The sequence below is a fragment of the Ceratotherium simum genome, chromosome 1, assembly GCF_057802395.1.
Source record: "Ceratotherium simum simum isolate JZ-2026a chromosome 1, ASM5780239v1, whole genome shotgun sequence".
In the NCBI taxonomy this organism is placed as follows: domain Eukaryota; kingdom Metazoa; phylum Chordata; class Mammalia; order Perissodactyla; family Rhinocerotidae; genus Ceratotherium; species Ceratotherium simum.
In genome coordinates this window covers 87,330,071-87,344,431 of record NC_141900.1, presented here as the reverse complement: position 1 = coordinate 87,344,431, position 14,361 = coordinate 87,330,071, and the positions used below count along the sequence as shown (strand labels likewise).

Here is a 14,361-nt window from a genome sequence, read left to right as displayed (position 1 = left end):
TTCATCTCTATTTTCATAAAGTATTTAACTTTTCTGGATTAAAAAAACCAATTTGTATATAAATCTGGTTCTTTAATATATAAGCATATGTATATTTACTGGACTCCCAGGTAGAAAAAAAAGATGCCTAAGACTCTACAGCTGAGTCAAACCTATTTCTGTGGGAGGAAAGGGCTTTGGGGAAGAGGGGTCAAGAATAGGCAGGCAAATCCTATGCCCTGAAATAAACCTTTTCCAAAGTGACCCTAATAATACTCTTAAACCAGCTCACAGGTTACTATACAAATTTAGCAGTTAATTTTAAATGAAATATTATAATTTCTCTTCTTGTTACTTACAAAACATTTGTGAAAATACATTAATCCCAAGAAGATTACTATCTATATAGTAAATTTTTTATTCTTAATTATTTTGTAATGTGAGTCAATAAAAACTATTCATTCCTGATGCACTATGCGTCAGCATAACACAATAACAGAACTGAATATTTATTACACTTGGAAAAAGTAAAATATCACTTGGATGGATATTTTTTGGCACTCTATGCAGTAAAGTTTTCTAAAATCAAATCATAAAATTATACTAAATTTTTGGTATTATTTGCTTTTCAAGACGGTAATTTGAAACCTATTATAATTTTAAAATTAACCTCTAAATATAATGGTATTTAAGCTGACCTAAACTGTAGAAACCTAAGGAAAATTTTTGGTATCAAGTTACAGAATAGGGCCTGCCCCGTGGCTTAGTGGTTAAGTGCGCGCGCTCCGCTGCTGGCGGCCCGGGGTTCGGATCCTGGGCGCGCACCGACGCACCGCTTCTCCGGCCATGCTGAGGCCGTGTCCCACATACAGCAACTAGAAGGATGTGCAGCTATAACATACAACTATCTACTGGGGCTTTGGGGGGAAAATAAATAAATAAATAAAATCTTTAAAAAAAAAAAAAAGTTACAGAATAAAATCCAAAAGGTAGCAAAGAAGAATAACTAAAGGAAATTATTTATAGGCTTGTTAACAGTGTTTAGCAATTAATGGATATACCAACACTTCAGCTACCTAATTTGATATTCTCTCCTTCTAAAAATATATCTTAATTCTCTTTTATTGCAATAATTCTCATATGATGGCATTAAAATATAAATGCACTGAAAATCTGGAAATACTCCACAGTTTACTATGAAAATCAAACACATATAAAACTACACACACACACAGCTATAAAAGGCTGCACATTACATTTCTTTTAGGTGATCTAATTTCATTTGTACAGCAGCAGCCTCCTCTCCCTCATGTGCCATTGTCTAGTTTACGTTATATCTGTGGCTAATGCCTATTTTCTTTGCTACTCGGTTATGGCCAATAACATTTAACCTTTGTAATGAATGGAAAGAAATATATTCATGTTTACTTGATATTTAAAAATGCATAATTTTTTTTAAAATTTGCTTTCCACTATAAATATTCCTCACCTGTTTGAACATCAATAACCATCTGATGGCCCCCTCTCATTCCTGGTCGGTTATCTTCTCCATCACCTGAAATAGAAACCATATTTTCTTTTCAAGGAGTAACAGAACAACTGCAAATCCAGAGTAACTTCATTCACAAGTCTGTAATGAGTAGTAAAAATAACACACATTTATTCTTTCAATATTAAGAATAAGTAAAAGGGGGCCGGTCCAGTGGCGTAGTGGTTAAGTTCACACGCTCTGCTTCGGCGGCCCAGGCTTCACAGGTTCAGATCCCAGGCATGGACCTACACATCTCTCACCAAGCCATGCTGTGGCAGGCGTCCCACATATAAAGTAGAGGAAGATGCACACAGATGTTAGCCCAGGGCCAATCCTCTTCAGCAAAAAGAGGAGGATTGGCAACGGATGTTAGCTCAAGGCTAATCTTCCTCACCAAAAAAAAATAATAATAATATGTAAAAGGACTCATAAAAGAAATAATATGACTTAAAACTATGTTTATAATAATTATCTTGTTCTTTTTTCCAATTGCTTTCAGGCTATTAGTGCAATTGGAAGCTATCTTCAATGTATTTATGACTAATGCCATAAATCAGCAGACATAAGATATCCCACAAAAACATGTCAAAAATCTCCAAACTAAATGGAGTGACAAAGTGAAAGTGGAAAACAATTACAGAATTAGATCTCAGTTCCATATTCCAGGCACAGTTTATTTGTATAATGAGCAGTTTTTTTTTTTTGGTGAGGAAGACTGGCCCTGAGCTAACATCTGTTGCCAATCTTCCTCTTTTTGCTTGAGGAAGATTGGCCCTGAGCTAACACCTATGCCAATCTTTCCTCTACTTTGTATGTGGGTCATCGTCACAGCATGGCTTGATGAGTGATGTAGGTCCACACCCGGGATCCAATCCAGCAAACCTGGGCCACCGAAGAGGAGCGCACCAAACTGAACTACTACACCACCAGGCCAGCCCCACAATGAGCGGTTCTCAATTTCATAAAACCAGATACTAAAAAGTAACATGTTATCAAGTTTTATATTAATGATAATTTCCTTACTGTATTAATTTTGTGCCAATATTTCAGAAATCAGTTCCCACATAATTTACCAACTATTTTAACTTGAGTACTGACTAAGATAATCTAAGATTTGCTTCCATTTGATTCTTACTTCCATCACAGAGCTTAATAGGCAGGTTTTAATATAATCAGTAAAACTTTTAAACTTATGTAGAGGAAAACTATTGTTCAACTTATACCTAATCTTACTTTATACCAAATCTCATATAAATGAAGAAATAACTTTATTTCAATGGTTCAATAGGTTACAGGATTCTAACGTCTTACTTGATATAAACCGGAAAATCTAAGGTTTTCTTTATAACTCTCCCATTAGTTGAAATACAGTCATACACCGCATAATGATGTTTCAGTCAACAACGGACCACATACATGACGGTGGTCTCATAAGATCAGTACCATATAGCTGGGGTGTGTAGTAGGCTATACCATGTAAGTTTGTGTAGGAACACTCTATGATGTTCGCACAATGACGAAATCGCCTAACGACACATTTCTCAGAACATATCCCTGTCATTAAGTGACACAAGACTGTATATTACTTTGGCTAATAACTTTCCCTGTATCAGCTTTTTCCTATATACAATAGAGAACATCAAACTTTTCACTAATTCCACAGGGGTACTATAAAAAGACTGAAGTGTCAGTTCTTATATACAGAAAATAAGATGTAAAACTGAAGCTTTTCATTACTACTGTATTCAAGGGCTAATCATTCAGAAGTCCTCTGGAAATTCTTTCTTCTTTCTCATAGTTAGGTTTAGATTTTGCAGCTCATCATCATTGAAATTTTGCCCTTGTCTTCCTTCTTCCCCTTAATCAGTCAGTATTGCCACTTTAAATAATAGATTAAGAAAATACTAAAATAAATTATTCTCAGTATGTTTGCATTTTGTATATTTAATCCATTAGTTTTCAAATACACAATTACAGTGTATTGTAATTGTAATACACAAATACAGTGTAAACTGTTAGCTACAACATGTGTTCCTGTGAAGAAAATCACCTCATATATGTCTGACAGAATAGGAGAATGATGATCATATAATGCAGAAATTATGGAGGTTCATAAGCAATTTTCTCCACATATTACTGTTTAAAACCATCAGGGGATAGCTTTCTCAAATTAAAGAGAAGACCTTAGCAATATATGAAGACCATGGGGAAAAAGCTTAACATCCAGAGAACTGCCTTCCTTTCATGCAAGTAGTTGAATTAAAAAGTTGCTATACTTTCCACTATGTTAACCATCTGGCACAGCAGTGAGTACAGATGAACAAGTGACAAAAACTTCCCCCTATATGAAAAAAATGGGTTAATGAAGACTACACCCTGGATCAGATGTTAAGTTTTGATAAAAACAGTCTTTATTAGAGGCAAATGCCCTCTGAGGTCTATAGCTCAAAGAAGGAAGCATGAGCCCCAGGTTTAAGGCTCCAATCTCACTGTGATGCTCAATATAAATACCTGTAAAGATTTAAGTATACTAGTACTTATTTTTATTAGGATTACTAGACTAGTTTTTATTAGTATCTGGTTATAAAGTTCCATAGATTTAGAATGGTATACCCCATTTTCTACTTTTCTCATAAACCCTATTAGCTTTTGTGAGCAATTTTGCAGAACTTAAGGTTTTTCAGGAACACATATGGCATTATACAACACAATAGCCTATAATTTTACAGTGTCTCTATAAAAGCAGTTTATGATGGTATTCTGTGTAAAAACTGCCCACAGTTTTTATAGTAGTAAAAGGTTTAAAAGAAAAATGTAAGATAAACTAACTCTGCCATCTAGTTAAGGAATCTATGTCTTGTTTTAAACATCTGCTTTTCATTAACAGACTAACGAGTTTCACATTAACTGTGAAACTTGAGCTACCTTGGGAAAAATGAAACTGAGACATTAAAGCAAAAGCACCCACCACCTAGAACATACGGCTTACCTTTGCTGCTTTTGGGAATGATTTGACTCCATCGTGGCTTATACTCCTGTTGACTGATATACTGATTGAACAAGCCATCTGCAAATAAAGAATGAGAGAGAATTACACCTTGATTAGCTTACATTTTTTATTATAACAAAAAAAGACAAAAATGTAGAAGCCTAGATTAAGGGAAATTACTCATAATATCATTAACACAATAGCACATTTTCATAAACTATGTGTCACTTCAGTTTTCATGCTACCTCAGATATGAATAGTAAAATATTAATTGACACAAACACGTAAACAAACTGTTTTAGTGGCAGCTCATATTAAACTTACTACATTTTCCTCGTTTTTCACTACTATACAAGAAAACTAGAGAAAGAAATGGGAGCTCCAACAACTTTGGTCTAGGCTCTTATAACCTTCAGGAAAAAACTAAATTAATCCTTTAAAGTAAAAACTCCATTTTTACATAGTTTCTTTGAGTAGAAAACTACATAGAGATAAAAGTACGAGTAATAGTAATAGTAATATAGTTATGGAATACTTACTAAATGTTAGAATTTGTGCTGTCTTTCTTACCTAATTCTAAAAACAACCTTATGAATCAGGCATTGTCATTTCCATTTTACAGATGGGGAAATGTGTTTTTAGAAAATCAAAGAATTTAACCAAAATCACATAGCTCTTCGGTGGTGGGGCTGGGACTCATGTTTCACTATGCTTTATTTACTTCTCAATCTGCTTCATTAATAAATTCTTAATCTACTTAAGAGGAGTTGTGTATAGACTAGTTACTATAATGGTCATGGAGATTGAACTTCCCACATACATCCATTCTACCCCAAATAATTATCAAGCCCTAATCCCATGGCCCTCAACAAAAGATTAGTTTCAGAATGGTATGGAACCAATTCTGGCTAATGAAACATGAGGATCTTCTAGGGGGCCTTAAAGAAATGTTTCTTTACTTCTCAATGGACATACAGAGAAGAAAAATCTACTTTTATTCCTCTGGAAATTTTCACATCTATATGCAAGGTACACAACTGCTACAGCCAATTTGTAGAGGTATGAGAATGAAGTCAATTCTACAATGATGACAGAGTACAGAGAGATAAAGAAAGTGCATACTGAATGGACCAACCATGAAATCTACCTTACCTCTGGATTTCTTGTTATGTGATATAATAACACTTTCTTAGTTTTTAAACTAGGGTTTTCTTTTACATGAGCCCAAATAGATTATAATTTATAAAGTTACCTTTAGTATAAATTATGTCATTTGACTCTGATTTCAATCTGAATAAAATTTTTCCCTTTTGCTTCATTTAGTCACTAAAAGCAAATACTTCTCCAAAAAATTTATAAGTAAAACTGTTCTCCATGACTTGTATACTCACCAGAGAATGTAATTTACAGAAATCTCTCTAATCTCCTTCTTTTCTGGATAATTATGAAGCTCAATTGTAACCACACCTTCCAGCTTTCAAGTCTTTTCAGATGGCTTTAACTGCAAACTTCCATCTCATACACTCATCTAGTTTCTCTTTTTCTTTGGCTTTGGGATTTTTCAAATTCTTGCAAAAAAAAATAATTTCTAATATTCTTTTTAAAGTAGCACTCATAAATTAGCATTTATATTTTAACTGTTAAAGTAAGGGGAATCAGTAGATTCACAACTTATTTTAGTGAAAGTGTTTCTATCATGTAATCTACTCCCCCATGGGCTTTTCTGACAATTCTTGCCCCATCCAGCCTACTCTGACCAATACTCTTCCCCCATTACAAGAGTTGGAAATCCTTTTTATCAGATAAAACATTGTGGGGCTCCTATTAATAGTAATGATGATAGTAAAAATATTAATTATAAATTTAGAATTACATAGAAATAAGACATAGTAATTAAATTTTATTCAGTTTTGAGAAAGGGACACAAAAGTTAAATAACCCTCTTTAAAAAACCTTAAATAGAGAAGATAAAATTATTCAATAAAGACAATGATTTTAAAATATACATTAATTCTCCATAACGGCTAACTGAAGAGGAGAGAGAAAGAAACAGTAAAAGATGGGAATATGTAGAGATGAGTAGAAAACTGAGGGAGATAAGGAAATTGTAGACATGAAAAATACAAAGCAAAAACAGAGAAAATTAGAAAAGTAATATATTTCACATTTTTTAATAATAACCAATTGTCACATTACCTAAGTCTCCCATACTAATTAGTTACATGACTTTTGATAAGTAAGTTCCTTATCTGTAAAACTGGTGTTTAAGAGTTGGACAGAGCCTGAGGTTCCTTCCAAATTCTGGCATACTAGGATTCCACCATTGTTAGAACTAATATATTTACTGGAACTATGTTTGTCTGGCTAATTCTACCTTATGTTCATCTTAGAAAAGTCTCCACCTTCTCTTTCCCCTTAAGTCTTCTGTAACTATTCTCAAAGAGAAATCACAATCCACTGGGAAGAAATTTTTCAAAGACCTTCCAGGGCAATGATCAAAGCAACAGTTCTAATCAGATGAACGACCCTATCCCTGATCTTTAAAGTCACTCAAAACATTGCAGGTAAAATTAAAGTCTCTAATTGCTTCTTCAACCAGTCCTTTTGTCCCCACTCTTACTAACCTGAAAAGCTTACAAATACTCTACTCATCAAGATCTTTACGCTGTTTCGCTTCTATCAAATGCAATTGTCCTAAGAAAACACTGTCAGTAATTTTCCAAGTTAAAAAAACATGATGCAACTTTTGTAAAATAATTTTGTAAATACAGACACACATAATGGAAAAAATATAACACTGACATACACCGAAAAGTTAAAAGTGATGTTCTTTGATTGGGCAGGATTAGGATTGGTTTTGGTTTTTGATTTGCAGTTTTCTTCTCTGTACTCTTCTGTTTTCCCAATTTTTTGCATTGAGCATTAGCAGAAGAAAAGTCACAAAACAAGTAAATATGTGGAACTATTTTCTAAACTTTGGAAGAACTTTGTAACATATTGTTATCACCAATATAAGCCCATTTTCACACACTTCATTACCCTGAAATGTCCCTTCTTCACAGCTCTCTAGACACAGCACACTAGACATGTTTCCACAAGCAGTGCTTTTGTACATGGACATTAGCTTGTTTTAACAAGGACAGGGAGCCAAATATGCCCAGTGGATTTATAATCAGGCTTGCAGAGGATACTACTTCCAAAATTTAAAATATTAAGTACTCCAAATTTAAAATACTAGAAATTATGATCTTACCCTAGATAGATAAGATTAATCTTCTCCTGAATAATGATAGTTAATAGCATAACATCAGAGATGCCCAGTATATAATAAATGCTCAGAATAGAAAAAAAGCAGGGGGTGGGGGACTTTCCTAGCCACATTGGTTGACACTTCCTTTGAGTCATCTTAATGTGACTAAGTTCCTTACATTAAAACAGACCGCTCATAAAACTCCTACTCCCAATAAAGCATACTCCTAGTACCAACTGGCACCCTGACAAGTCACACTGTCTTGCGGAATAGTGAAGTAAACATTAAAAAAAAATTGCCCTGGGAACTTTTTAATTTGCCTCCTTTTCTCTCTCATCAATTCCTTTTCTCTTCGCTAGTCTAAAGGTCACACAATTCTCTTTGGTATCCCTTACTCTGCTGTGAAGACTATTAGAAAACCCGAAGAAAATTATTTAGATATAGCATTATCAAATCTGGAAGTAATTTTTTAAAAAGATCTTACCAATGAAGAAAGACCTGCTGTGTACCTACTGTGTGCAAGACACCACACAGGTTAACTCACTTCTTAAAATAAACCTATGCAATAGTCATTGTTAATTATTGCAAAGATTAGAAAATCAAGGTTCAGAGAAGTTAAATAACATGCCCAAGAACTCTAAACAAAAGGTATAAAAGCCTAATTCCAAAGTCCAACATCTTTTCAACTCTTCATAGACTGCATGTAAATACAGATACACACATATAAAAGACTAACACACTTACATAATAGACTAGTTTTTTAATTACAATCTAAGATAAAATACTATAATAACAGACATGGCAAAATTTACCTATTCAATAACACTTGAAAAAAAGCAAGACTTTGGGAAACAAAACTCATTATACCAGATAATTCTACTATAATATTAAACAAATCCAATAAAATAAAAGAGGAATAAAACTAAGAGTTGAAATATATCATTTATAATTTAAATGAAAAGATGTAATCCTTCTCTTAAATAAAGACCTACTGGCTACTGTGGCTAAAGTTTACTTTATATGTTTTGTTGCTTCTCTAGAACATTGGTTTGCGACTACTCCAGATCACTTACTTAACAGAAGCATTCCTATCAGTTGGAAGTTGTTCCATATAAGCAATGGCTAGTTTGAGAAGCTAGCTGCTCTACCAAAAAACAAAAACAAAACAAAACACCTCTTCTTTTGGAGAAATCATGACTTAACAGAAGACACAAAAGCTAGAAACTTCTAAGTTCCAGCCCTCTCACATCCCTCTACACTACAACTATCCAATTCTATTATTAACTTCTTGACATTCTTTCATTTTATAATATTAAACATCTAACCACTCCAAACAAAAAATACGACTCAAAAAAAAACTATGTTGTACTTTGCAGAGAAACATGATAAATTAAAGACTACCCTCATTTAATCTATTCTAATACATATTATTGCCTCTTGCCAGAGAAACTGGGTTATCAATAAATAGTCGAGATCAGATTACAGGTTATATTTAACAGCTATTTTCAATGAAATAACATGCTTGAGAGTCTTCTTTTATACTTTCAAAAAGAAAAGCTGTAATGCAAATGTTTTTGTATTACAAAAACAGGTGCAAGGACTTTATCTGGTTCTGGTGGTGCTGGGGAACACATCCTCTGTGGTCGAGGATCTCACGTTGGATGAAACCACCCAGCTATGGCTTTGCAAAGGTCACCAAAATCGTCAGTAGGTCAAGTTAGCATCCCACTTTACAGGAGAAGAAACTGAGGTTCAACGAGGTGAGCAATTAGGCCTAAGGTCTTACAACGGGAAAAGATTTGAACCCTTCTCACTGTGCCGTCTAAACCTCAACTTCCTGATATAAATGGGGCTCATAACCAGACTCCTCTCCCCAATCTCAAGACCTTTCCTCCTGATGTCCTCAGAAGGGATGTAGGCTCACATAACTTAAGCTCTGTCCCACTAGATCCCAAACCCACTGCCAAGTCCCACCCCCCTTCAGGCCTTTGCCCTCTCTGACCTTCGACTGGAAAATTTAGGTTTGGTAAACAGTAAGTTCTGTTTCAAACCTGTTAAGAGACATGCTAAAGAACTTTACTTTTTAATAGAACAAGTTTAAATTCTAGAAATCAAACAGCCATAAGTTTGAAATCCTTGAGGCAATAAAAATGATGCCAACATTAAAGCAGGGTAAAGATATTTTCAGGGCTGGCCCCGTGGCTTAGTGGTTAAGTGCGCGCGCTCTGCTACTGACGGCCCAGGTTCGGATCCCCAGGCACGCACCAACACACCACTTCTCCGGCCATGCTGAGGCCGCGTCCCACATACAGCAACTAGAAGGATGTGCAACTACGACATACAACTATCTACTGGGGCTGTGGGGGAAAAAAAAAGGAGGAGGATTGGCAATAGATGTTAGCTCAGAGCCGGTCTTCCTCAGCAAAAAGAGGAGGATTAGCATGGATGTTAACTCAGGGCTGATCTTCCTCACACACACACACACAAAAAGAATAGTTGGGGGAAAAAAAAAAAGATATTTTCAAAATACATTGCTTTCAGCACCTTGGTTTAACATTAAAGAACTCCCTTTCAGGTATCTAAAAACAAATAAAAAGTTGACACCCCTGCATCCCACATAATCTCACCATGTTCCTTATATTTCTAAGTCTTGAAAGGGCTTGCTAATAAGCCTTTTGTTTTGGTATACTTACTTGTACATGTTCTGTATGATTCAGCAAAAAAATTTAGGCTCTCTATTGAAACAATGACATTCTCATCTACAAAAATATGAACACCCATTACACTGTTTTCAAAGTCTCAAAAACAAATTAAAAAGTGACGCATTTAAACATGCCTGTGAACTATCTAAGTTTAAAAAACTACTTCTATGTTTTAAGAGGAAGTCAGGAAGTTGCTAATATTTCTACATCTATTTTTGACAAAAATCTAAAGCAGGAAGTCAGAAGGGTCTGATAAAAGTAAAACTATCCAAAAGAAATGAAAATATCACTTAAGAGAAAGCACACTAAGACCCAGTAGCTAACAATTTTCAAACTATTTAAAGTCTCCAGGTCCAACATCACCTCATTTTTTCCCTAAAATTATGACTATAGTAAGTAAATACATTTCATAGAGTCCTAACTAGGCACAAGCTGTTCTTGTCTCCAATAGTGAATACTCTCTTAAAAAGTACATGATTAAAAAAATGACAGTTAGGAAGGAAGCTTTTACTAAAAGAAAAGAATAACGTTCAAACCTCATCCAAGATCACAAAAAAAAAGCATAGATAACAGCACTGTTACCTGTACCCAAACTTCTATCAAACTGATTTCTCACAAAACAGAGACTACATTCAAAAGAAAAGATTAAAAATTCACTTATAGGTAAATAACTTGTAGAGTTATTAAACTAACACTCTTTTATGCACAAAATGAGAAATACGGCACAAAGGCTAATAAGAGTTAAGAGAAGGGAGAGCAAGTGAGGTGCGGGAATAATAAAAGAAGCTATCTTGAAAGAGATGGCCTTGAAGAATGAGTTGGAAGTGAATAGTAATGAAAAGGAAAAGTAATCAGGGAAGAGAATACAGCATAAACAAAGGCACAAAGGGATGAATGAGCAGGAATTATGGGAAGAAGCCATGTTTCAGGAAGCTGTCTGGCAGTCAGGTGGGGAAAAAAAAAAAGAGAATTTATGTTATGAGTACTGCTGAGAAGAAACACTATCCTAAGGGAAAAGCAATATCATAAGGAAAAATCTTGCTATCCTGCAACACAGACCAAGCTCCTGACCCACAAGAACCTCCTTAAAATAGTTAGGAAAAACTCATCTCATTCAAAAAGTAATAATACTAAAAAAGAATCAACTCAGAATTTATACAAAGATAAAAAAAGGAAAAGGAAAAAAGAAATTTTAAAAAGTGGCAAAAGAATCTGATTCAACAAAAAAAATGTAGGCATGTAATAGATGAAAATGGCCAAATATTTTCCCATGAATATAAAAAAGTTAGGTAAGCAACGCTCCTTATAAAACATGAGCACAAATTAAAGATACAAACAGTTGGAAAGCAGAGATATAAATAGTTGAAAAAGACACAGCAAGACAACAAAAGCAAATAAAACATGAATTGTCTGAGTTAAAGGAAAAGAAGAAGGAAAAAATGAAAACATCACAGAAAAGAAGACCAAAGTGTAAGAAAGAGAGAACATACTATTAATATAGTAATGGAAATGAAGTAAAGGATTTAAAAAAGCTTGAAAAATTAACATAAATGTGTAGTTAGAAAGAATAAATGAGAAAATAAAAGACAGACAAAGGGAACATACATTTAATTGAAAGAAAACCAAAATACATAATAGTTAACAGGGCTGCCACATTGGAGACACCCTGTAATATAACTATAAAATAACCTAAAACAAAGATAAAATATTTAAAGAGCCTAGGGAAAAAGAGAGATTACATTCAAAGAAGCAACAGTCAAATGATACCCAAAATGTACTAGAAGAAAACAACTGTCAACCTACAATCATATATCCAGCAAAAATATCCTTCAAGAAAAGAGATAAAATTTTCAAGCAAACAAAAACTGAGAGTTAATCTGCATTACAAGAAATTCTAAAGGATGTGCTTAAGGCAGAAGGAATATGACCCTAGATATAAGATCAAACATGCAAACAGTAAGGAAGAGGAAAAAAAATAGTAAATATTTGGGTAAAATTAATGGACACTGACTGTACAAAACAAGAATAGTAATATTTTATAGGGCCCTTGAATATGGTATCAAAATAAAAGACAATAATAGCATATGAGTTGGAAGGTGAGTAGATGGGAGTTGAAAGTCCACTGAGTCCTTGTATGGGAAGAGGAAAAATGCACTGATAAATTTTGTTAAGTGTGTATACTTGTTGTAATTTCTAGACTAATCATAAATAAAATATAAACAGAGTGTGTTACTTCCAAACAGAGAGGGAAAAAACGAAAAGATTAAAAAGCAAAAAAAGACAAGAGACAACAACCAAAAAAAGAAATAAAGAATAGACATGACAAAGTAGATAAAGTAAAATGGTATTTAACCCATATATTTACCAGTAATTCAATCATGTAAGTAAAATAAATGTTCAAATCAAAGGGCAGATTTTTTAAAATATCCAACAAAATTTAAAGGAGATATTTCTTTGAAAAAAGGATACAGAAAGTCTGAAAATAAAAGGCAGAAAAAGATATGTTATGCAAATACTTACCAAATGAAAGCAAATGTCTTAATCTAAGACAATTTATACCTTAAGGCAAAACATTACCAGAGATAAAAAACATATTTCATAATGATAAAACATTTCATTCAAAATAAAAAAATTTAAAATTTGTATGCATCTAGAAACAGAGCTTCAAAATATATAAAGCAAAAACTGACAACTCCATAATCATAGTGGGACATGTTAACACATTTTTCTTAGTAACTGAGAGAATCAGACAGAAAATCACTATTGGTAAAGCAGATTTATGCAACATGATTAGCAAATTGGATCAATTAGACATATATAGAACATTGTCCCAACAGCTAAAAAATTCACATTCTGTCCAAGTATATCTGATATATTTATAAAAACTGAACAAAGTGGGCCATACAGTAAGTCTCATCAAATTTCAAAGGATTGGAATCAGTACAGAGTATGTAATCTGACCACTATGCATTTATGTTAGAAATCAGTAACAAAGAAAATAACCAGAAAATCTTTATGTATTTGGAAATTAGAAACTACATTTCTATATAACTATGGCCCACAAAAGAGCCATACCATTTCATAATGAAATTACTGAACTGGACAAAAATGAAAATATTTCACATCACAACTAAAAAATAAGTAGAGGGAAATTCATATCCTTAAAGGACTATATGGGAAAATAACAAACTGAAAATTAATAATCTGAGCATCCTTCTCAATAAATTATAAAAAGATAGCAAATTAATCCCAAAGAGAGAAAGAAGACAACATTAAACATAGAGCATAAGTCAAAGACATTATAAATATCAGAAAGGGGGGCCGGCCTGGTGGCGTAGTGGTTAAGTTCACGTGCTCGACTTCAGTGGCCCAGGGTTCGCAGGTTCGGATCCCAAGCGCAGACCTACACACCGCTCAACAAGCCATGCTGCGGCAGCGTCCCATACACAAAATAGAGGAACACTGGCACAGATGTTAGCTGAGGGATAGTCTTCCTCAAGCAAAAAAGAGGAAGATTGGCAACAGACGTCAGCTCAGGGCCAATCTTCCTAACCAAAGAAAACCCAGAAAAGATCAATAAACCAGAAATTGGTTCTCTCAAAAGACCAGTGAACTTGATAAACTTCTGGTGAAAGTGATGGGGGGGGAGAAAGAATTCATAAATAACCAATATACAGAATGAAAAAAGAGATGCCTCAAGAAATCCAAAAAACATTAAACATATAATAAGGGAATTAGGTATAGTTTCACGCCTACAAGTTTCAAATTGCAGATGAAATTGACAAATTCCTAAAATAATGCAGTTTGTTAAAGGTGAACCAACCAAGCAAACAACTACCCTGAATAGTCCTATAACATTTAAAGAAATTGAACTGATAGCAAAAAATACTCCCCCCAAGCAAATTCCAAG

General features: G+C 33.9%; 1 protein-coding gene across 6 annotated transcripts in view; it reads right to left on the bottom strand.

Annotated features, from left to right (window-relative positions):
* MKLN1 (muskelin 1) overlaps positions 1–14,361 on the bottom strand; it is a 311,196-nt gene that overhangs the window by 73,807 nt on the left and 223,028 nt on the right. For all 6 annotated transcript variants that reach the window (XM_087430799.1, XM_004430757.3, XM_004430756.3 and 3 more), the window contains 2 exons: positions 4,500–4,577; positions 1,469–1,534 (listed from right to left, as the gene is read on the bottom strand). In XM_087430799.1, coding sequence (XP_087286925.1) covers positions 1,469–1,534; positions 4,500–4,577 — 144 coding nt within the window. The remainder of the gene's footprint in view (positions 1–1,468; positions 1,535–4,499; positions 4,578–14,361) is intronic.